This window comes from Pollachius pollachius, assembly GCF_949987615.1.
Source record: "Pollachius pollachius genome assembly, chromosome: 1".
Lineage (NCBI taxonomy): Eukaryota > Metazoa > Chordata > Actinopteri > Gadiformes > Gadidae > Pollachius > Pollachius pollachius.
In genome coordinates this window covers 10,020,047-10,044,976 of record NC_136934.1, presented here as the reverse complement: position 1 = coordinate 10,044,976, position 24,930 = coordinate 10,020,047, and the positions used below count along the sequence as shown (strand labels likewise).

The window sequence follows — 24,930 nt, the reverse complement described above, 5'->3', positions numbered from 1 at the left end:
TGATGAAAACACACCACACACACCCACACACACAATTTTTGGTGTGTCAAATTGAACCAGATAGTATAAGATGTATCTGTTCTGTAAAATACACCGCATTTTAAAATGATTGGGAATCCTTATTCCATTTTCCCATTCTTCATCAAAGTCGTTCCTGTAATGCTCATCCGTTTCTCTCACACTATACAATTGTTTATGAAGGGATGGAAGTTAGCTAATGTTTTCAAGGGAACAGCTTTATTCAATGCCATAATCATGTGGTGTTCGGTGTGTCCGCCTTTATATTTGCCAGGTACATATAGTCCTTTATGTCTGATGATAATAATTAATAAATAAAAACACATGGGAATAGTGAGGAAAAGCACAGACAATTCATGTTTTATTTTCATGACTCTATAAGCCTAGCCTTGTTATATCGTTGTTCAGACTGTTTGTTAATTGGATTGGTCGATGCAAAATGCAGCATTATAAAAAGCATAGCCCGGTCCATTGGTTCTGATTGGCTCTAAGCCGTATGCTCTATAAACACACACCTGTGACGCCAAAGCAATCCGTTGTTAGTGTTAACGCTGCGCCATTCTTAAAGGATGCTCTGTTGCTTGCCAAACATTTTGCTGCCTTTAGGAACTTTATAGGTCGGGGGAAGAATGATGAACAATGAGGGTTTGTTTTCAATAAATTATCGTATTTAATGCTGCTGTGTGTTGAGTTTGTAGTTAATACGAGGTAGTCTATAGTAACCATTCTAGTTTCCCCTTTGTAAAAGCACACACACACTCCGCTTCGACCTCACAAAGCCCCCTGACTGTTCTCAAATCCTCGTAAAACACACGTTTGCCTTATTTGACCAATGCAATGTAGACTAGAGGGTACTGCAATAATGAATGGAAGTCCAGGAGAACATCCTGACGTTACAAGCAGCTCAACAGAACCAGGGGGAGGGGCTGTTTTAAGTGTGTGTTTATTCCCCTGTAAAAACACACTTGGGTCCTGATGCCATCACTTTAATTGAAGCCGACTACAGCTAAAACATTCAGCAGTTATAAATGTTATGCACACACTGCAAATGCATACACAAACACAAATGTATGTCTGTCAATGCTTTTGCAGTGAGTGCGTGTGTGTGTGTGTGTGTGTGTGTGTGTGTGTGTGTGTGTGTGTGTGTGTATGTGTGTGTGTGTGTGTTTATGTGTGTATGCATGTATGTGTGTGCATTGTGCAAATGTGTGTGTGCCTGTGTGTGTGTGGGTGCCTGTGTGAGTTTCTGAGTGTTTGTATGTGCCTTTGTGTGTGTGTGTTTGTGTGTGTGTGTCTACGGGTGTATATATGTATATGCCTCTGTATGTGTGTGCAAGTGTGTGTGTGGCAGAGGGAAGCCTTTTTGTGTGTGTGAAGGACAGCTGCCCCCCCCCCCCCCCCTCCCCCTCTAGTCCTCAGTTTAGAACTCATCTTCAGAACCGTCAATCCCATAATCGTTTGGATCCAGCACTGTCTGTCTCCCCCGGCGGGTCTGCCGGTCTCGTTTGGTGGTCCGGTGGGCTTGCTGACGGGCGGGCATGCCTTCCATGATGCTGTAGATTGGCTATGAACAGGGAGTGTACTCGGGGGAGGGGGGAGGCAGACTGGGGAGAGCGAGAGACGCGATAGCGAACCGTGCTTCCTCATTCACCAGACGGACTGTCAGTGTTTCCAGACTCGGGGACAAAGTATGATGTGATGTGTAAACGGCGCTGGTCCGCCGGCCTGCGGTCGTGGGACGCACGGGGAGGGGGAGGGGGGGGGGGGGGTGAGGGCTGATCTATTATGAGTTTAAGCCTGAATGAAAACAATATCAATTTGGTACGTGACGCGTTTGACATTCTCAGTCACATTTTCCGCCTGACGTTGGACAGGCGGAAGGGGTTTAAGGCTACCCTGCAGAACTGTGCAGTGGTCACTGTGGTATCGAGCGTTGACAGGTGAAGACTCTGGCTTCCTTAAACCAACACAACACAAAGATCCACAGGATAGGTCACTTTGATTAGGATGGTGAGGTCATAGCACAGCTTCCAGGGCTGTGCGAGAGATCAATAGCTTGACCAATTATAGATTATAGACACAAACGCAAGCAGATAGAGGGATAGACATGGGAACAAATTGATATAAGGCCTTTAATAGTGAAGTAGAGACCCATCGAGATAAAGGCTGGGTTGGAACGAGGGACCTTTGATACAGTAAGTGGAGAGAGAGGAGGAGGGATTAAAGAGGATTACACCAGTCTGGACGAGTGTTCAGCCTCAGATCAGATGGCTGGCAGATACACACTCTGCCCTACAGAGTGTGTGTGTGTGTGTGTGTGTATGCATGTAAGCATGTGTTTTTTTTTGTGTGTATGTGTGGTTGTGGTATTGTATGTTTGCGGACCAGTGTGGTAGAGAGACAATGAGAGGCCGAGAGAGAGAGAGAGAGAGAGAGAGAGAGAGAGAGAGTGTTCAAGTGTGTGTTTGTGTAGCTCACAACATTCTCTTATGTTCAGGATGCTCGATCAAAACAAAAAAAACAACCTAGAATACTTCTCTCCCCACATGCTATTAAATATCACTCGTCAACTAAATAACCCACCAACATCCAACAGTCTATCCGTCCCCCACAAGAATGCTCCTCTCTGAAAGGTTTTCAAGCGATGTCATATGTGCCGTTTTATTCTTTCCCCATTTACCCTTTCAAAGTAAAGCCTCAAACAGAACCTTCAAAGAACCTCAGCTGAGGCCTGACGGAATAATCAATACATTGTGTTTGTGTGGGTGGCTGTGGGTGGCTGTGTGTAATGGGTGTGTGTGTGTGTGTGTGTGTGTGTGTGTGTGTGTGTGTGTGTGTGTGTGGATAGGGGTACAGGTCAGATTATATCTTTTGTTCACTTGGATGATGCATTTGTTGTCACAGACATCAGATCAGCAGATTACCATATCATTTTGGGGCAGGGCTGGAGGATGTTAATGTGTGTGGGGGTGTTTGTGGTGTGTGTGTGTGTGTGTGTGTGTGTGACAGTGAGAGAGTGTCTGTTTGGTGGGGGGGGGGGGGGGGTTATGTGTTTCTTCATGATTATTTGTGTGTCTATGTGTGTGGGGGAGGGTCAAGTTTATGTTCACACGTCATTTTGTTGGGGTAGATGCCGTTTTGTGAACCTATGCCGGTATCAACGTCCTTACACACGAGTGTGTGTGTGCATTTGTGTGTGTGTGTGTGTGTGTGTGTGTGTGTGTGTGTGTGTGTGTGTGTGTGTGTGTGTGTGTGTGAGGTGGGGGGCCTGTGTGAGGTGAGGGGTGGGGGTGGGGGGGGTGGGTGGGAGACATGGCCGGCTAAGCTGTACTCATTAAGCCCACAGAGAGGTGAGCATATGGGGACTGGAGGCTGAGCCCCGCGTCGCGACAGAAGGAGGCTGGAGGGACGTGCTGTCTGTGGCTTTGTTCTGTAGCACTCTCTCCATTGTGCTTGATATTATTATCCCTCCTCATGGCCAGTGGAGCTCACTGCCTGCAATAGCCTACCAGCCGCCTTTCTTTGAAAAGGGCTATTAATAAATAACCAATGGACTGGAACACACAAAATCTATTGAGATGACTGCATTGATTACATGTTAATTTGTATTTGGGGAGGGGGGTCATATTGGTTATTCCTAACAAAATTAGAGCTGCTGGTTCAGGGTAAGGTTTAGGATTAGGGTTAATTCAACTATAATGTTTAACCTTACATTTAAATGTTAGTAATTTGAGGAGTTCATTTAACTATTGTGAACATTTCAAAATGTGTACAGGTGTCCATTTTGATGATACAACTCATCTGGAATTGGAATGAAATAAAAAAAGAAGAGTAAAAAGATAACAAGCAAAATACTTGATTCTTCTTGTCTCAATGAGACAAAAATGTCTCAATTATCAATTTACAATCCTTCCGTTATATGACGCTAAAGTATTCCCCAACTGTAATCCAAAACCTTACACATACAAAGTTGTCATCATAACGATTCCATAGAACATTATTCAACGTCCAATTCGTTAATGGTACAATAAACCGGACGTTGAGTAACATGGCCCTGCTCTTAATGCCATATCTGTTTCCAGCCACTGCCATGCGTTTCAACAGCACGGAAAGGTTTAGCTCATTTACAAGCTTTTGTCACCTTCTGTTTTCTATCAAAATGTTTTCGGGGGGAAGGGGCGTTCATAACTGGCCCCTTTATTCATCAAGTGCCGCAGTAATGGCACCCCTCCATGAGAGTGTGTCCTAGAGTGTGGGTAACCCAGGGCTCTCTGCCACCTCGCTGGGTAACAGTTAATCTTGTGCTGCTTTGCCAGTGCACGTTGGTCTTTCAGAAACTTTGAATGTCAACTGGGCTAGGTTTCCTTTTATTTATGATGGACTTGTTAATAGGGCTTTCCTTTGTTGTTTATTTCTTTCTTTCTTTCTCACTCTTATTTAGTTGTCATCACCCCCTTCTAAGTAGACCCTGTTCTTGGACGTTGTACGGTTTAAGACCAGGTCTTGATGTGGTCCACTCCCAGTGGCCCCATTCTGCTTTACATCGTGTGCCGCATGACATGTAGGCCCTTATATCTTTTATACACGCTAAGACCTCAGAAAAAGCCTTAACAGGTTGAGCTCAGCTTGTTTACACAATAGCGAGTGTCTGTTTCAGGCTCATCCTCTTGGTACATGTTTCACTTTGTACATGGCTGTAAAACTAAGATCAATACACTGCATGGATCGATGATGATGATGATGATGATGATGAGGACCATAATAAACCATATTTGAGCGTACGTGAAGCTAAAAATAGCTTGTCAGCCAGCCAGCCATTACCCTTGAGCAGGCTCTTTCCACTGACCGGGCCTGTGGACGTTAACATGGTCTCACTGGGAGCGGAGCTGGCTTAATGCGTCCATTCACTGGTTCTCTGTCTGAGGAACCCGGGGCTCTCCGCCAGAGCTCCTTCCCAGGGCCTCCAACAAGGGTCTGCTTATGGGCTTATTCCGCCAACGTTCCCCCCTCCAATAACTCTGTTGTGTATCTTTCTTTATTCTTTGCACCTTGCTGCCAATCAGGTCAATAACAGCCAGCTGTGCAGTCCAGTCACGCGTGCACACACACACAGGTTTTGCGTGTGTGTTTGCGTGTGTGTTTGTGTGTGTGTGTGTGTGTGTGTGTGTCTGTGTGTGTGTTATAATTTATTTAAGCTAAGGCTGGGCTGGACCCCACTCGGGGTCTCGAAGTGGAAAAGTGGCTGACGACTCCCTCCTGGCCTCCAGGAGATTTCTCTGCTGCTGCTGCTGCTGCCGTCACTTCGACCTGGGCCGGCTGTGCAGACAGCGCCCTCTGATTGGACCGTCAGCCCGCCTGTGTCTCCTTCAATAGCACCATAATGAAAGCATCCTGGATCTCTCTGTGTTTATCAGACCTGCCGGGGTTGTTTCCCCTCTTGGTCCGGCGCCTGATTGAAGTTCAAACCTTTTCTTCTTTTCCTGTGAGTCAGAGTGCTCTGTTAAAACACCAATTATACCCCCCGAATACAAGTTTAAATGAATGTGTCTGGTGGTCCCTCTCTTAACCTCTTCTAAATTCTCAATCCACTATAATGATTAAGGTCATTCCCTCTCTTTTATTATTTCAGATTAAACGTCAGCTGTTTCTCTCTCTCTTTCACTCTCTCTCTCACTCGCTCGCTCCCTTTCTCTCTCTCTCTGTATCTCTCTTTGGATATCGCTTTCTCTCTCTTTCTCTCTTACTCTCTGTCTTTCTTTCTGTCTCTCTCTCTGGCTCTCTCTCTCTTCATCTCTCTCTCTATCTCTCCCTCCCTCTCTCTTTCTCTCTCTCTCTCTCTCTTTCTCTCTCTCTCAGTATCTCTCTCTTTCTCTCTCTCTCAGTATCTCTCTCTCTCTCTCTCTCTCTCTCTCTCTCTCTCCACCCATTCTCGCTCTCTCATTCTCTCTGCCTCGCTACCTCTCAGAGACATGTTTAACGGTCCAGGAAACAACAGTAGACAGAGACTGAGGAATGTGGAACCAATGGTCATAGGAACGTACTGTTCTGATGGATTGGCCATTAGCTCACTAGGATTTCCTGTGGCCTTCTTCCTTCCAAAAGATGTAATATCACTCCTCAGAATGAAGCATCTCACAGCATGTGTTAGTGCAACAAGGAGGACAGGTCTGTGTTGTTCTGGCATCCATTGGTCTCGTCTGTACTCAACTGATAGAGCACAGTGTTAACGCCGCCAGGGTGAAAGGTTAAATTCACACTCAGGCTACCAATGCTAAGAATGTATGACCTCACAGTATTGTAAACCTGTCAAGATAAAAGCGTCCAGCAAATAGACATATTTTATTATCATGGCATATACTGTATATATTATCATTTGTATCCATTGCGACAACATTGCATACTTGAGCCGCTGTCGGTGCAGTGTTTTACTGCGTGATATGCCCGGGCCGTTGTGATGTGTGTGTGTTTGGGTTTCGCTGTACGGATGTTTTTCACACTGAACCGGGGCCTAAGGTTTGCCTCCAGCGCTTACTTCATGTTCCCGAAATATCCGGATGAAAGACGAAGCGTCCTGCCCGCTCGTCCCCCCCTTACTCATCTCTCTGGGGTGCTGTCCACCCCTGCCTCCCTCCCCCATGTCCTCAGCTCTAACAGTATCCATTGCTCCTAGGGATGTATAATTGCTCCCCTATTCCTACTCTTTCTAATCCCTTTTCCTCCCCCCCCCCCCTCCCCTCCCCCCCCCTCCCCTCCCTCCCTCCCCTCCCCTCACCCCTCCCCCCCCCTCCCCTCCCTCCCTCCCCTCCCCTCACCCCTGCCCCTCCTCTCACGGGCGTTTTGTCCTCCACCCGCTGTCCTTTCATCCTCACTCCCCCCCCCTGACGGACTCCACCCCTCCCTCTGCTTTGGCAGGGCTCCTCCCCCTCCCCTTTCCCCTCCTTCTTTCCTATACTGTCCCACCTCCCTCCCCCCCCCCCCTTGGCCAGGCCTCGCCCACCAGCCTCCCCGTCCTCCACCTCTCCACCCACTCTCCATTAGGCAGTCTGTCATTAGCCCGTATATAAGGCCAGTGCATCCCTCTCTCTCTACCTCACTCACACGTTCACACACACACACACACACACTCACACTCACACACACACACACACACACACACGTGCACACGGTGTGCGGGCTGGAGCAGGACGTGCATTCAGGGAGGACTGGGAACAATACAATCTACCTGACCATCAAGGATTGCTTTTGCCCTGTTAGGAGATTTCCTAATTAAGAAGGTACAGCTTGACAACAGCTTTATACAGAATAGAGCATGCTCTGAGAATTATGTGATTGTTTTTCAGTTTAAACCCTCTGAGGCTTTGCTTGGTCGTTTTGTTATAATTCTTTTTTATTTTGTGATGTTTTTATTTGACCTGTTTCCATACAGTTTAAGTCTAATTGAGGCTTAGCACTCTTTCCCAAGAGATTCTTTTGTGTGCTTTGGATTGTGTTTGATCAGAGAAATGTCTTTCTATTACTAAATCAGTTGTTAAAGCCTTTTTTATAATCCATGCTAAAAAACTATGGAAACGGGTTTTGGTTTATGTGTGTGTGTGTTTGGTTGGATGTTTTTTAAAGTGTGTGTGTGTGTGTGTGTGTGTGTGTGCGTGTATGTGTGTGTGTGTGTTTGTCTGTTTGTTTGTTTGTGTCAGTGTGTGTCTGTGCATGTCTGCGTGTCTGTTTGTCTGCAGGTCTTTTCCTCTGCTTCAAATATTTCCACTAATGTGTAATTTTCTCTAAAACATGGTAGTTCATTCAAGGACAATGTACAGAACAAGCCTATTTTATGACCACTTCTCCAGCAATGTTAATATCACAATGTTTTCAGAATCTGGACAAAGTGTTTTAGTTTAATTAATATAACTATAATTTTAGCTTATTGTAGTTTATTATCATTGATCAGTTTCTCTCATCTGTTTCCTGTCGAACTCCTTTCCGTTTCTCCTTTATCGACCCCATTTAATCATTTAAGCCCTTTCGACCTCTCGGTAAACTGTACACCACAAATAACATCCGTTCTTCCTCTTCTTCATCTTCCTCCTCTTCGTCGTTTCCCAGACCCTGGGATCTAGCCCTCAAAGCGCTACCGGTCGTTAGCATCGCTGTCAGAGTTCCCGACACGGTTTGGCAAGACAGGTTGGCGTTCAGGCCCAGTGACCTCACCGCCCGCCTCCACAGCCGCCGACACAGAACCGACCCGTGAGCCAGTGACGTCACCGTCAGCCAGCCAACAACCCCCCCCCCCCCGACAACGTCACCCGGCTCCGTCGCCAACGCCGCCGTCGCCCAGGGAGACATGAGCAGCAACTACAGCATCACGCTCCTAGGCCCCGCCCCCTGGGGCTTCAGGCTGCAGGGAGGGAAGGACTTCAACCTGCCACTCGCCATCTCCAGGGTGAGCCGGACAGACACACGGACACGGACACAGGCGCTCGCATACACACGCGGACACACACAGTAGACGCGCCATGGTACACCATAGACATGCACAGTCACACACAAACACACACATACACACACGCACACACACACACACACACACACACACACACACACACACACACACACAAACCTGTCTCTCTCACTCTACGTCTCTCTGTCTCGCTCTCCCTTTTCTGCTTTAAACATTTGCCAATATCAAGACAGCTGCCTTCTCTCAATTAACATCTGAGCAGCAGCGATAGCAACTTGAGATGTATGTGTGTGCAAATATCTTTTGGCACGCACCTTTTTATTTGTGCAATGTGAAGAATTAACTTGATGGTCTCTTGATTCACTTTAAATTGACTATCAATTGGAGTCATTCACCTCTTTCCAATATATACACTTTGAAAAACTCTCCAATTATAATTAGTTGTGATTGTGAACAAAAACTGGTTGGAGATCTGTAGCTTCTCTGTCACCAGGAATTTAAAATCAGACACCCTGAAAAACTCTGAAACACACACACACACACACACACACACACACACACACACACACACCCACGCACACCCACACACACCCACACACACACACACACACACACACACACACACACACACACACACACACACACACACACACACAATGTGGTAGTGTGCACAGACATAGCCTCCTCTCTAATGCTGGCAGAGTACATACTCAAGGCAACATGAGACTGATGGATTGGGTGCCATGTGAATATTTGTCATACTGTGATGGTATCATGTGTAGTGTATATGTAGACTTTGCGTGAGTTGTTGTAGATGTGTGTGGATTTGTGTATGTGTGCGTTTGTGTTATTTTAGGGAAATCAGTGCCATATTGGATTATGAAAAATTATGATTTGATATGAGCGAGAAAAAGACCAGAAAGGTCGAACCGGACCACTGCTGGGTGACTGGCAGGTCATTCTTACACAGGATAGATTGCAGCCAGCTCGCTGTAATTGTCCCAGCCTCCACTGTGACCTCTGCTGGGAGATGGCGGTGATGGTGTATTTTAACAGAAGGTTTATAGTCCTGGCAGCAGTTCTGACTTGAAGTTAATGATACAGTTGAGCGCAAGCAATACTTTAGTCTCTGGGAATTAAGTGGTCTACCAGATGTAGATCTCCCTCCCTCCCCAATATCACATGCACCATTCTGCCAGGCCCAAATCCACAACAGATTCATTATTTTGATTTGAGATGAGTGCAGTGTTGGGATCTTAAAGTTGTGCTCGTTTAGATTAGGAGGCACTTGAACACGTGTTCACCGCTGCGGCATACTCTTACTACCCAGCCATCCTGCCGGTCTGATTCGCTGGCCATCAGGGTAATTATTGAGCCACAATTAAATAATGGTAAAGGTACAATAATGGCAATGGTAACTGGAGGAAAATAACACTTAGCTTATTATACCTGAACTCTCTTTACGGGCATGTCTCTCTCTCTCTCTCTCTCTCTCTCTCTCTCTCTCTCTCTCTCTCTCTCTCTCTCTCTCTCTATCTATATCTATATATATATTTCTCACTCTATATTGCTCTCTCTCTCTATTGCACTCTATTGCTCTCTCTTTCTCATTCATGGGTGCAGAACTCAGTCCCCTCCAACTTCTGACAACTTGAACATGGCGATTAGCGCTTTATACTTCTATGACTATTTTCAGAGAATGAATGAGGCTGCATTCGTGGATGTGTGGCTTTATTAAATATGGAGAGTTATGACCTAAAAGTGGTTGATTACAGTAATAAATATTTATGCTACTATAAATGGCAATGTGTCGGCCACAGCAGATCATTTGATATATAGGTTGGTGATATTATTAATGTCCTCTCCAAAAAAGAATGCCATGTTGTGGTCCCCCCTATAATGAGAATCTCTCTCTCTCTCTCTCTCTCTCTCTCTCTCTCTCTCTCTCTCTCTCTCTCTCTCTCTCTCTCTCACACACACAAACACAGTTGGTTCCATGCCCTGTAAGGTCTTTGGCGAGGCCTGACTAAGTCCTCATAAACCCTATTGTTTTCAGCATGGCTGTGAGAGACCAAGACAGCCAAACCACCACAACCAAACCCACTAAATCCCTTTAAAGAATCAAGCATCTCACTCAAACACACACTGACACACGCACACACACACACACACACTCACACGCACACACTCACGCACGCACGCACACACACACGCACACACACACACACACACACACACACACACACACACACACACACACACACACACACACACACACACACACATGTTGGCTGGATCCTAAGGACAGACCACAAAACGTCAGGTTGGTAAAAAGGGTAAGCGAATGCCAAACCAGTTACACTCGTGCTGCTGCTACGCTCAACTTCAAAGAATGTTCTGTGTGACTGCACATAAATCTCATTGTACTGATATGACACTTCTTGTCACTGTCATATGTGTATGTTTATATAGGTATGACGTATTTCCTGAACTTGCTGCACGATTTGTTGATGCAAAAGGTCCTAAAGCTAACCTCAACCCATTTTTAGAAAGGGCTTCAAGTTTGGTTTTTACAATGAAGAGAGGCAACGTCTAGATGGATTTAGAGCCTGACTCTTTGTTATGTTTTACAAGTTGAATGTTTTACTGGCATTTTTACAGGACTCGATAGCTCAGGTACATAGAGAAGCTCATTGAAGAGGAATGCTTTTAGAGGAGATACTATTTCTGGGCATAGGGACAGTGATCTTCGTTATTTATTTAAATGCCTCTGGTCATCTGGATGCAAACTGCAAGTGAATGCTTTTCAATGATGCTTTTCAATATAGTCCATTTCACAGAGGAAGAGACACTGACCCTTACAGCTTTGCTGGAAGAAAAACTGACTTTGATTGGCTACGGTTCTGTCATACTCCTGTGGGCCTTTCTTATCAATCATTTCCTGTTCCTGCTCTTTAGCTTGTGCATGTTGCCTAGCAACCCTGTTAACAGAACCGGTGGGGGGTGGGACTGTATTTCTTATAGTTCACATCAAACTCAAGCCAAACGAATCACACACACATTTGTTAAATCACTTAAGTGTATCCTGCCGAGGCCACTCGTATCATCAGGTAGTCCACAGGCCAAGACTATCGCCCCCTAAACGCTCTGATTTAGACCTCTGTTTGTTGGAACCGTGGCCTTCCCCAGGAAGCAGATTTCAGGGGGACCGGCCCCCAGGTCATCTCACTGGCCGGGAGACTACCGAAAGCTTTCAGGCTAATTACATTTACAGTACAGCTCACAGCAAACACTATTTACAGTCAGTTCACAATCGTAACCTTTTAGCGGCACAGCCCATAAATGAGATTTACCGTTAGGGTAATTTCAGAGAACCTGGCCCAAGGGAGCGAGTGCATTAGGCGTCTAAGAATAGTTAGCCAGTTCCAAGTCAAATGACCCCACGCAGCCAATGTAGAGATAGAATGCCCCCCAGAGCAATAGACCTATTAAATCTTTGGATACAATCTTATCAACTTTGAGTTCTCCATACAACACAAAAAGTCTTTGTTGCAAGTAGTGATACTTGCAACAAGTAGTACTGTAAGTAATAATGCAGCAATACATCGTCCATGTAAACTGGGTTAAATATAAGATCCACATGTTTCAACTCAAGTCTATTTGTATAGCCCTTTCTCACAATTACAGTCTCCCAGGGCTTTAGATTCCCACATTAGACGACACCGCCTAACCCCAGCCCATCAAAAGGGCAACCAACGATTTCCCCAACCGTCCCTAGAGAATGAACATTTAAGAGGGTTCCCTCCTCCTAATGGTAGCTGCTGTTGCAGTATGTGCTCAGAGGGACATGATGGATAGGATGGCAGAATAACCACGAGTTAAGAAAAGTCCAAATGAATGTCGGGCAATCAGGGAAGATAAGCAAGCAACAAATAACAGAAGTCCTTTTCGAATCAATCATGAGATTTAATGCAGACTCATATTTATAGAACTTACCTTTTTCAATCCATTGTTGGGCAATTAAACAAAATGTGGAAATCCCATTTGCTACAATGAGAGCTGTGTACAAGTTGATTGTCTATAATCGAGAGCCAAGACAACTGGACAGCTAATCTATATTAAAGCCTTTCAGCGAAAAATACATTTCCTGGAACTGTGTTAGCCGGGGTGAGGAACGTCTGTCACACACACCGTTATAACAACTGACCTTAGAGACACATTTAGAAGGCAGATTCAAACCAGAAGTATTCTTTATTTTCCACTACCCCTCTCCCTGTCTGTCTCTCTGTCAGTCTGTAATTAGGCTCTGTCTTTCAATGGATTCATTAATGCTTTCTATATAAAGCAGAGCCATCCATTCCAACCTTCCATTGAATGATGTGGTCCTAAATCCACCTCAATCAAACAGGTCACCCTAGCTTTCCTTCCTGTCCAAATATGAGAGCCAGAGTTAACTGCCTTTTGTTCTTAAAGTTGTGTGTGCGCTTGTGTCTGTGTGTGCGTGTGTGAATCTGTGTTTGTGTGTATGCGTGCGTATGCATGTGTTTTTGCGTGTGTGCGTTTGTGCATATGTGTATGTGTGCGTGCGTGTGTGTGTTTGTATGCATATGTGTGTGTGTGTGTGTGTGTGTGTGTGTGTGTGTGTGTGTGTGTGTGTGCGTGTGTGCGTGTTTGCGTGCGTGCGTGCGTGCGTGCGTGTGTGCGTGTGTGTGTGTGTGTGTGTGTGTGTTTGCCGAGGGGCCCGCTGGACAGAAGGTGGGCTCAGACATGTCCCACTTGGCCCAGCAGGATTCACATCATGGTCTGGGTTCATGGCAGCGGTTGTTGAAAGGTTGTCCTGAGGCCAGTTCAATTTGTCTTTACTTTCCTTTCAGTCCTGTCAGGGCTTTTGTTGTGTTCATGCTGCAAGTGAACGAGCAAGTAGCTCCTATGATGGTTAAATATGGCCACTTAGTGGTTGGACTTAAATATTTAGAGATTTGAGGTGTATTCCAATTAAGACCATGATTCTTTTTTTAAAGGAAATTGTTTATTTCTATCTAAGATCATAGTTGATATTCTATTATATCCTATTCTTGTATATTCACTATGTGCTAGATACCATCCTCTATGACCATCCAGCATCCAGAATTTTCGTCATTTGAAACACTTTTCAAAAGTCCTCAAAGGCCTCCTTCATTCACTCCTAAATCGTTAATATGCCCTTCCAGTGACGTCCTCAGTTATCCTTGCTGATGCATTATGGGAGGTGTACGAGACACCACGATGACAGCTGTGATGCTAACGAATCCCAGTCTTGGCTTCCATATCGCACATACATAAAGCTGAAAGGGTAACCCTGAGCCAGGACGACTTTACCTTCAGAATTTGTCAAACTTAAACTATGTTAAACTGAATGTTTTTAAGCAGTATTTTATTACAAAAAAAAGCCAAAAAAGCCACATCCAAGGCCCTTAAAGACATATTGTTAATGCTTGTGAATTTCATTCCAATTGGTAATCCATCTTACTTGGATAGGGCAGCCCCCTGCTTTTGCGTGTGTGTGTGTGTGTGTGTGTGTGTGTGTGTGTGTGTGTGTGTGTGATGTGTGTGCATGTGGGGGGTGTACATGATTGAGGTCAGAGGTTGTGGTTTGGTTGTGATTAATGATATTGGCAGACAGCTGAGGTAGGGGGTATAGCCGGTCCATTTAATAGCGGTTCCATTTACAAACCACATTCACAATGGTATCGAAGAACATCTGCAGCTTATCGTTGACACCTCCCTGATCTGTAACTGCCAAGAGTTTTATCATCAGTGTGAACTGATCGATGCTGTTTTAAAGTTGAATTTGATTCCTACCCTCAATTGTTTGGTTTTGACTGTTTTTTTTTATTATACTGCGGTAAAGGTATTGTAAATTAAAACAGACACTAGGCAGAACTGTTGTGTCGGGGACACCATATCAGTTTTGTTTAATATCATTATTCATGCAAAGATGATTTATTTTCATGTCACCATTATCCTTTCATGTAATGTGAGAGATTCGAGGCAAGTTCCAGCGATTAACGTTTCATTCAAATGTAACGTTGTGAATCATTGTACCTCAAACTGAAGTCCTTTACACCTCACACATGCATTAATAATTCCACAAATGCTGTTCAGTTATAGCATAGAAAAGTGCAATTAGCTTTTACTACTCAAAGCTAATTGCATTAATATTCCATGAATTCTGTTTAGCTTTAGCATAGATAATTGCAATTTGCTTTTACAACAAAAATCATAAGCTTGGTTTGTGATGACATCACCACAATAAGGCCAAAACCAGGCAGCATTGTCCCTGGTGTTGGTGGAGTGGAAAGGCTGGCTGGAAGAAGACGCCAGTGAGCCTGCCAGTTGTAACTGGGCCAGATTAACTCACTGCTTCCCAAGGCCTTATGTTCCATAATGTGTCTTGTGTGGGTTTGGCTTTGACTGGCTCTGCTGCAGTGAACTGTGGGTAATACATCCCCAAAGTCTAGCCTATGGCCATTGTACATAAACTAATGCACAGTCTATTAACGTACGTTAATGCCACAGACCAAGGGGTTGGATTATCCGTCCATGGGAGGGTATTTATTTAGGCAGTGGTGATGGTTGTTTATTGCTGTAAGATAAATGGGTTGGCATCAGCCCGAGGCAATAATTGAAAACGGGTGTTTTGAATTTGGGGAACGCAGTTGATTTCTCGTACATAAGATGACAATATATTAATGTTCGGTCCAATGTAACATCATTATTACAAGGTAATATTTATTACTTAGTATCCAAAATGACCCATTCACACAAGCACGTGCAAACACACACACACACACACACACACACACACACACACACACACACGTGCACACGTGCCCGCGGACACGTACATACACAGATTTCGAATAAAGTCGTTGAGTGCGACAAGACTGTTCGATCAGTTTGAGAGTGTTTCTGGCACCGTTAGCAAAGTTTCGCATTATTAAATATATAATAACATCACATTGATTGATACTGGCGTTTGGAAACATCCCATTCCTATTTCCATTTCCCCGGCCTAATTTGACATTCTGTCTACCAATTTCTGACTCTCATGTCACATAGATTTGTTTGTACTACTCTGAAGCCTTTGGTTGTCAACACAAAAAGATGGTCTCCGTAAATATACAAAATGTAATGGTTCATATCCTTTGGAGAGTGATCTCAGTAGACAGGTTAAGACTCAGTATCTGATTGCTTGGCTTACATAATGTAAACCTATCTTGATTGATTCTAGCTGGCATATTATCGCCCCCAACTGTGTTCCCCATGGCAAGAGTTTGTTTATTTATTGAATCATTCTGCTCATTTGTTGCATTTAATAATTGGTGTAGTTTGACCTTGTAACTATTTATTTAAATAAAGTTACTTAGCAAGTTGTTTTGTTAGTTTCAACATACTGAGCCATTTGCTCAACTTCCGTTTCTCATTGTCTACATTCGATTTCTCTTATCCTTGGGATCAGATCAACATTCTCTTCTCTTGCAATATCGTGTTGCAGCTGAAGCTTGCCTCTGACCCCAGTTTGATATCAACCATAGGCCAAGTGTGCCTTTCCTTACGCAAGCTTCCACTCAAAGTTTATGACGTGTTGCAGACCGTTCCATACAAGGACTTTTCTCTTCCTGTCTCTGGCGCTCCTCGTTCGTTCATTTCTCACCCTTGAACTCTGATGCCCCCTCCATCCATCACTCCCTTTGCCTCCCTCTACCGCGGCTTTTCTACCAACGTCTGTTTCTCTCAAGCTAATGATCTGAGCGCTTACCCTTGTGGCGTTTTCGGAATGTTGGATTTACCCTGCTTAATCCAGCTAGAAATGGAATCAAATTGTGCGTTGGAGAAGTGTCACTGGCCATATGTGTGATGAAGGCACACAATATTTTTACAAAGCGAGGTTTCGCTCTTTTCCTTTGAATATATTCCTATCCGGGGACCCTAACAAAATGTTATTGTTGCGCGGGCTGAAACCCATTAGTTCTGTCCTGTTTAGTTGGAACCCATCTGCAAAAAGAATGTCTGCGGAACCATATTCCTGGTCCCGAAAACCTCCAAAAGAGCTCCAAAGGAAACAAATGACGGGGACGGCTGCCATGTGAAGAGTGTGTGCTCTAGTGAATAATGTTATGGTTCCAAAAGAATCCAATAGCAGGGTTTGTATCTCCTGATGTCGACACCGGTGCTTCATACCGTGACGCAAAACATCTGCCCGTCGTCTCTGTCGTCCCCTCGTCTTGAGAAAGCGACCATTGTTTTCGCCGCCGTTGAGCTGACGTCGTCTTCCGGCCACGCGATAACTTGTTTCATGAATTTTGGAAGGGGAGGGGGGGTCCTCTTTGTAGCTGTAGTGTGTTGAAAGTAAGCTTTTCTTTCTTGGTCAAGTCAGTGTGTGGATGGTGTGTTGACACGTTTATCGTCTGTTGGGAGGTGGCGAGGGCCAGTTGGTGGAAAGGCTGTGAAGTTTTCTTTGCTACTGCTTTGCATCGACTGCTGTATGCTCTATTTACATTTCACATCGGCTCATTATCAACTCATCATCACGCTAACTATGGCCACAAATTTCTCTCACTGTCGTCTGTCGGTTGATACATAAAATGCTAATTTGCTGATCTAACGGGTGACCATATTGTTTATAATTGTTATTTATCTCAAGTACATATTGTCTTTATTTGTACGTTGATAGGTTGTTTAAAAAAAAGCAGCTTTGAATGAATAACAAACATAGTACAGTATCAGTCTAAAGTAGTCCACCAGTTGTTTGAGCAGCTGCCTCATTAAACGGCCGGTTCCCAGACGTTGTATTCATGTAACGGTGGTTCAACGGAAGACTCACAGTCACCAAGTGTTAACGGATGTCCCCCCACAGGTTAGAGCTGTGTGGAGAGAGAGAGAGAGAGAGAGAGAGAGAGAGAGAGAGAGAGAGAGAGAGAGAGAGAGAGAGAGAGAGAGAGAGTGTCTCTGTGTCACTTTGAGTACGGATCACTGGCTTTGGTTCAGTACTGGCCAGACTGTCTGTGTGTCTGAGTGTATGTTGTTGTCTCTCTCTCTTTCCCTGTTTCACTCTCTCTCTAGCTCTGTTTTTGTCTACATCAGACTTTAAGCAGGACTTAATGTTGTGTTGCTTTGTGGTTATTTTGTTAGACTTCAGTAGCTCCAAAACTCACACAATCAAACTGCACACTGCTGTTGATACAAGGACAAATATAGACCCTGTCTTTAACTACAGCAAAAGCCACAACATTTGTATTTCACTAAAAGGAGGTGAAAGAGAGAGAGTGAGCGGGGGGGCAGAAATGGAGAGAGAGAGCGTGTGTTTTTTTTTGTGTGTGTGTGTGTGTGTGTGTGTGTGTGTGTGTGTGTGTTTGTGCGTGTGTGTGTGCATTGTGTGTGTGTTTGCGTGTGTGGGCATTATGTGGTTAGCATAAGGTTTGAAATGGGCCCAGCTAGAATGAACAACACACCCTTGGAAGTGAGACAGAATTGGTCAGAAACAAATCAAACTTAATTTCAAAGGAACCAATTCATATTCATGTTTTCTTGCTGAAGACCTCCATCTCCATCTCCCTCTCTCCCCCTCTCCCCCCTCCCCCTTTCTCAATACTTTCGTCCAACCACCCTTTTGCCCTCTCTCTGTGGCTCTGTTTTCTTTCCATTGGTGGTTGTGGCGGTCGGGGCTGATGTTGCGTGTGATGGAGTTCTACGACTATAAAAGGTTGGAAGTACAGGGTCTTAACCTTAATCCCAGCCTAGGGCTTCTCTCATTAGCAGGCAGGGTATGTTTGTGATGGTGTTGAATAAGATTGTGAAAGAACCACATTTCATTTCACAAAGTGTGATCGTGTTTTTATTCAGTTTGCGTTAAGTGCATATGGTAATTATATATAATTATGTCCACAGTGTAAATAACTCTACCCTTAGGCTCTCGCTCTCTCTATCTACCAAACCTTTTTCTCATAATCTCTTATAATGACCAACACACGTTTGGAAGCATTTCAAAATGTTCAGAAACAAATCAAACCTAATTTCAAAGTAACCAATATGTCATTTATTTTTTTCTTGCTGAAAACTCCATCCATCTCACTCTCTCTCTCTCTCTCTCTCTCTCTCTCTCTCTCTCTCTCTCTCTCTCTCTCTCTCTCTCTAGCTCTTTCTCCCCTCAATGTCTCTCTCTCTCTCTCTCTCTCTCTCTCTCTCTCTCTCTCTCTCTCTCTCTCTCGCTCTCTAGCTCTTTCTCCCCTCAATGTCTCTCTCTCTCTAGCTCTCTGTAGTAACATGGACCGTGTGATCTTTGCATGGTGTCTAAAGTAACGAATGACCTCACCAGTCACTGGACACAAATGGATACACTGTGTGACCAAGAATGGTCAGAACTATGCTCAACGGATAAGCTTCCTGTTATATAACAACGTCAAGTCATCGCCCCAATTACTTCTCTTCATTGTTTTTGCCTTGACTCTTAGTACTCGGGTGTCATAATTTCCCATGGTACAATAGAAGCAAACCTTTCTCAAAGAGTGGAGAAACTATGATATTGCAACAACTAGGCCTATGCAAATAAAATCCTGGGTAACCAGACCTTAGTGAGAACCAAAGTTCTAACAGTGCCTTTGCCTCATGGGAAAAAGTGTATGTGCGTGTGTGTGTGTGTGTGTGTGTGTGTGTGTGTGTGTGTGTGTGTGTGTGTGTGTGTGTGTCTGTGCGTGCGTGTTTGTGTCGTCCAACACATGTTTCCATACGTGTCCCTCCTCTCCCACAGCTATCTGATAGAGCTGAATCTGGTTTATATGATAGCCACTAATGCTATTTAAGACCCACCCAGGGACTAGACCGCCAGCCACCAAAGATTAAGGCCAGGAAAAGGGATATGTGATAGGGTTGTGTGCTTATACTAATAATAAATTGTACTATTGTAATATATATTGACCATAAATTATTCTTTTGCTTTCCGTATTCAGTTAAAGGTAGGCAATTCAGAGTGTCCGAACAAAGTGAGATAGAATTTGAAAGTCTCCAACCGAAACCATCCAACTCCTCCCTTCTGGCCTGCCACTAAAGCCAATCCCCCTAAACACAGGAATAGCTCCCTAGCTTTAGCAACAGCTCTGCCTAGCCTTGTGGAACACTCCGGGCAGAGTGTGTGAGGGTCGCCGGGTAGGGAGTTAGACAGGGAGGGCCATCCAAATCATTTCAACCAAGCTTAATCATATTATCGGATGGTTTGATTTATTGATTGCTGTTGAGATGTTAAGAGAATTTGAACAAATGATTCACCAGACAATAAATTCTTCGAAATATATAATATATAATTCTACCCTTCATGATACACTTTAAGATGATTCAATTCATGGTACAAGCATTTTCTGCAGTCTGCCAAAACATATAGAGAGATGTTTTACCAATCTGCGGCCATACCAGTGCATATACTCTATATACAGAAATATTTACATTTTACTATTGGGCATTCAAACTCAAGCCTACCTGGTTGCCTGTATTGTTGCCATGCAACAGTGTGCATTTTCTTGTTTTCAAAGGCATTTACCTCCACTGCTCATTACCCATGCATTAACATGGCTAAGAGCAGGGCTTCTAGTTTTTGTAGGTTTTGGCCCTCTTTGCTCCACACTAACTGAATAATATTTACCATATGGAAAGAAGTCACGCACCTGGTAACAATTATGACATAACTCTGCTCAGAGTTTTTCATATCATAGATCTGATACAAGGAGATGCAGACACAAAATATATTAGATAACATATGCTATATATACTGCATCTCTGAGGGATCCCGGATGTTTCATCTGATCATGTTTTCTCAGACTCTTTACTGCCCAAAGGATCAGACATAATTCGATGTGTTTGAATTAAACATTGACCATAGATTGAAACATTGGAGAAGCAGAATAGTGTGAACAACAATGTTTTTTTCAGCTGGATGGCAATTTATTTTGTGTCCTGATCTTTTTAAAAGTTTATTTCAGTGCAACTCAAGTGAAAATGTTGCTATTCACTTTCTGTTAGATGCTAACACTAATCCCAAACCACAGCTGCTGCAAGGCGGTCATGCTCACCGTCCAAAACCAAAGACATTAGAAACTGTGTGAAAGCGTACGTGTGAACAAAGTGCTGTCTGGACTTCAAGAGCATTTTCCTGGATGGATATTAAATGTAATGTGAATACACACACCATGCACAATTCTTCCTGCATAATTTAACTTTTGAAAATGCCATCTAATCCTCGTTCCCTTGTCTCTTCTAATTGTTTAACTCTGTTTAGTTTGGAACAGTGGTAACGTTGTGTGTGGCTACACATAAGATGAACAACTGTTGGCTAGCTAAACTTCTGCGTGGCAGCAATAACAAATAAAAGTCAACCAGAGGGATACTGACACAGTCAAGATGTTTGGTGCGTTGGCCCATTTATACAAAAGCTGCTGATACGCTGCACATGTGGACTGTTGTATATCATGTAGGGAACAGTTGGCTCCATGACCTCCACAACATGTGTTTTTTACCAAGTCCAACCAATAACCTACTCTGAATTCTCAACTTGTCACTGTGTTTATCTATCTACTCAAAGACAACAGTGTGCAAATGGAACAGCTGAAATCAGCCTATATTCATGTTCAGAATTCATTTTTATTAAAGTTGTCTATCATTATCGGATGTTTAGGTGAATTGAGATGTTGTCAAAGTTAGGTTAGGCAATTTGGAGAAACCAGCCAGTGGATGTCGGATTTTGAAAGCATCCAACTGAAAAGCTCCTACCCCTCTCTCCAGGGCTCCCTCCAAAGCCATTCCCCCAAAACACGGGACTATCTTGCTAGCTTTAGCAATAAGTCAGCCTTGTGGAAGACTCCGGTCAAACGCAATGAGTGCACGGGCAGAGTGTGCACACATAGCTTGGCAGGTAGACAGACAGACAGGTAGGCCTTCCAATAATTTCATTGATGATTGGGATGTAAAGAAGATGACGACAAATATGACAACAAATGCCTTGACACTAAATTGCCTACCCTCGCTTTAAGGAGCAGGTATGGTAGGCATCTTACTCAAGGAACCCAGAATATTTCGGTTTGGGGTCATCATAACACACTTAACTCTGCTTCCCCCATTTAAGCCACTTACTCACTAATATTCTTGATAATAATGAATGAATGATAACGATAATTCGTTTTGCGTACAGACTCTACCATTGACCTTGACCCTGGCTTTGTTTCCATAATGCTACTGCTTAGTATGTTCTGAACTAGGGCAACAGGACCCTTTGTACTCACCCTCTCAACACGAGGCTATGGGCAGGAGAAGCTCTGAACTTCCCCTGCCCTCTTTAATAAGCTGTGAGCTTAGTGGGCCACCTGGTTGTAAATAATACAAGACAAGAAAGCAATTGGGGAAAGACCGAAGGAAGAACGCTTCATTTGCGGTGGACATGTATCACCCACGTCCACCATTGATTATGTGGTAGTATGGGGAACATCCTTTCATTATAGCCTTCTGGTCTGAAGCCGATGGGTCAAAGAACGAAAAGGAAGCTTTTGAGATGGCTGTTGACCAAAACGTAAATAATATTCCGGTCAACTTTTTTGAACGCCCATCTCTGCAGAAACTAACCACATGAGATGAATATGACACATCGTTTTCTCCAACAAACTATTAGGCCTGCAGCCGTCATGTATCATGGCTGGCTTCTAAGTCATGTGCACTGTCCTATGAGAGGGTTCATCCAGGTGTGTATGTGATGACGTGTTCCCCCAGCTCAACGACGGAGGCAAGGCGTCCAAGGGAGGCATGGCGGTGGGAGACCTGGTCCTGTCCATCGACGGCATCTCCACCGACGGCATGAACCACCTGGAGGCCCAGAACAAGATCAAGAACTGCTCCGGCAACCTCCAGCTGAACCTGCAGAAGTAAGACACACTGGCTAGCGCACACACATACACACAAGCTCACAAGCTCACACGCACACGCTCACATGCACCAGCTCATATGCACACACATTTTGATTCACAATCACTCTCTCATATACATACTGTCACTCAGATATACACACATCCTCTCTCGCTCACTAACTCACTTACTCTAGTTTACGACCAAAGATTGTATCGTGTTATCTAGTTTGTGGCTTTGTCCTTCCTTGTGACTCCACTTCTCCCCTCCTAACATTGTCCCTGCAGTACTATAAGTATCCATGTGACCACCAGTCACCCTATACATGGAGACAGATGTGCACTGTGTTGCAGGAGTTCACCACACCTCTTACACAGCGCTTGGCTATTAGTTCTGCCTGATATGTCTTATTAAGCAGATAGCATCCCAGAATGCATCACACACATGTTGAAGCAGCTCCCAGAGGCGTCTAACTGTAGAGCGTAGAGGAAGTCAGTATTGCATCGGGCTGTGGTGTTGAGATTAGAAAAGTTGAGTTTTGTCTGTGTGTGTGTGTGTCTGTGTGTGTGTGTCTGTGTGTGTGTGTGTGTGTGTGTGGGGGGGGTGTGTGTGTGTGTGTGTGTGTGCGTGTGTGTGTGTGTCTGTGTGTGTGTATGTGTGTGTGTGTTTGGGTGTGCCTGCCTTTCAGCTACACTGTGTTTTTCTGCATGTCGTACGTTTCATTGAACGTGTTTGAGCCCTTCTTGCCCTGGGCCATTCGCTAAATGGGATCAAAGATTCTTTGTCTTTTTATTTGCTCGTTTTCTATGCATATTTGTAGTGATCAATCACTGTATTGTCTTTATTGGCTTTTTTCTTTTTCTGCCTTTATCTTTTTTTTCTTTCCTCCTCTAAACTCATATTCTCTCATTTCTGTCCAAGTGGTGATTGATTAATACAGTTTGTTTTCTGTCTGAAGAAAATGCCATGTAAGCATTTAAGCAACCATGCACGGCACGCTCTGTGCGCATGTGTGTATTTGTGTGTGCGTGTGTATGTGGGAGAGAGAGAGTGTTTGAGAGAGAGAGAGAGCGGGAGAGAGGGCGAGAGAGTTTATTAATCCTTTATGACGTAGGTCTACAAGTTAATTATGTGGTCTACAGGGAACCCCAATGAGACAGTGATGGCAAAAAGATAGTAGTATCAAATTAAGTGAATGTCTACAGTTCCACTACCCCTAAAGAATAATAAGATGGATTGTTTTAACAAACCACCCACCCAGTTGTATCTTTCCCTTCATCCCCCAACCATCATCAATCTATCTGTCTATCCATGCATTCATTCAATCATCCATAACTGTTTATGATTATTTAATACATACCACATGTCTCAAATGAACCAACCCAGAAGGGAGATTCATCTTTTACTTCTAGATGAAAACCCTGTTCTTCTTTTACACATCGATTCTTCGAAAAGATTTTCCCCAAGCTTACCTCAAGGTAGTGCCCTTCACCACTGGGACTCTGATAGATTAAATTAGGTTCCCACTGAACTGAACTAGGACTCCCACAGACCAATTAAAACCACTTCCACTTCCACATCTAAATAGACAGCTCTATTTTAGTGTATGAATCACATTGAAGTCAAGCCAACAGATGATATATGTACATAAGGTTATGGGTTGTTTTTCCATGTGTTTGCTGACGACTATGCCTTCAACATATGGGTGAAATAGCCAAATTTGCCGTTAAAAAACTTAAGGATGACTAATGGTTTCAACACAGCAGTAACGCAGTAAACCTTCGGCAAAACCGCTGCGTTTTCTGAAACGTGCCCTCTCCCATATTCTCCTTCAGAACCACTTCAAAGGTCACGTCATACAGATCCCCTCACTGATGAAGAATACTCTTTCATCCGCTCATGGCTCTCAGGCATGTCAGGCATGCCAGGCATTATACATTTCAAACAATTGCCCCTTTTTGTATTTATCCCTGCGCTGAAAGAGCTTCCATATGCTAATGTATTAGCATAGCTGTCATGTCCCATTGTGTCTGTTTTCTCGCTGTACCAGTTACGGTATTGTCTGTTCTGCATTGCGGCGGGCTCTGTGGACTACATTAGTCCTCTTCGAGGTTGAGAACACATGGTTTGGCTTATTCTATCCAGTCATGTCATTATCCTATTATTGCCTCCGAGTGCCGCGATGGTGCTTTTCTGAAGGCAGGTTTCTGGTTCGTGGCATGACTGTGTGCACCACAGAGTAATCCCTGCCACCAGAGCATCCCGTCTCACCCAGAGTATGGGAGGGACGGAGGTGAGAGAAAGGGACAGAAGAGGTTAAACCCAGCTAGAGAGATTGACGAGGAAGAACAAGAGGGAGCTTAGCTAGTACTACATCTGGTCCTTAATTTTGGTGCATGTGTAATGGAAATCATAACTAAGTTCCACTGTTTCTGCTAGATTAAAAAAGAGAATTATCTGTCTCTCTTTCACTCTCCCTCTCTCTCTCCTTCTCTCTCTCTCTCTCTTTCTCTCTCTCTCTCTCTCTCTCCCTCTCTCTA

At 44.2% G+C, this 24,930-nt stretch overlaps 1 protein-coding gene across 1 annotated transcript in view; it reads left to right on the top strand.

Moving 5' to 3' along the window:
* Positions 1-7,181: 7,181 nt before the first annotated feature.
* pdlim5a (PDZ and LIM domain 5a) overlaps positions 7,182-24,930 on the top strand; it is a gene marked incomplete at its 3' end in the record, with an annotated part of 53,206 nt that continues 35,457 nt past the window's right edge. The window contains exons 1-3 of the mRNA XM_079730372.1: positions 7,182-7,292; positions 8,116-8,452; positions 22,259-22,410. Of these exons, the coding sequence (XP_079586498.1) occupies positions 8,354-8,452; positions 22,259-22,410 (251 nt within the window). The 5' untranslated portion in view covers positions 7,182-7,292; positions 8,116-8,353. The remainder of the gene's footprint in view (positions 7,293-8,115; positions 8,453-22,258; positions 22,411-24,930) is intronic.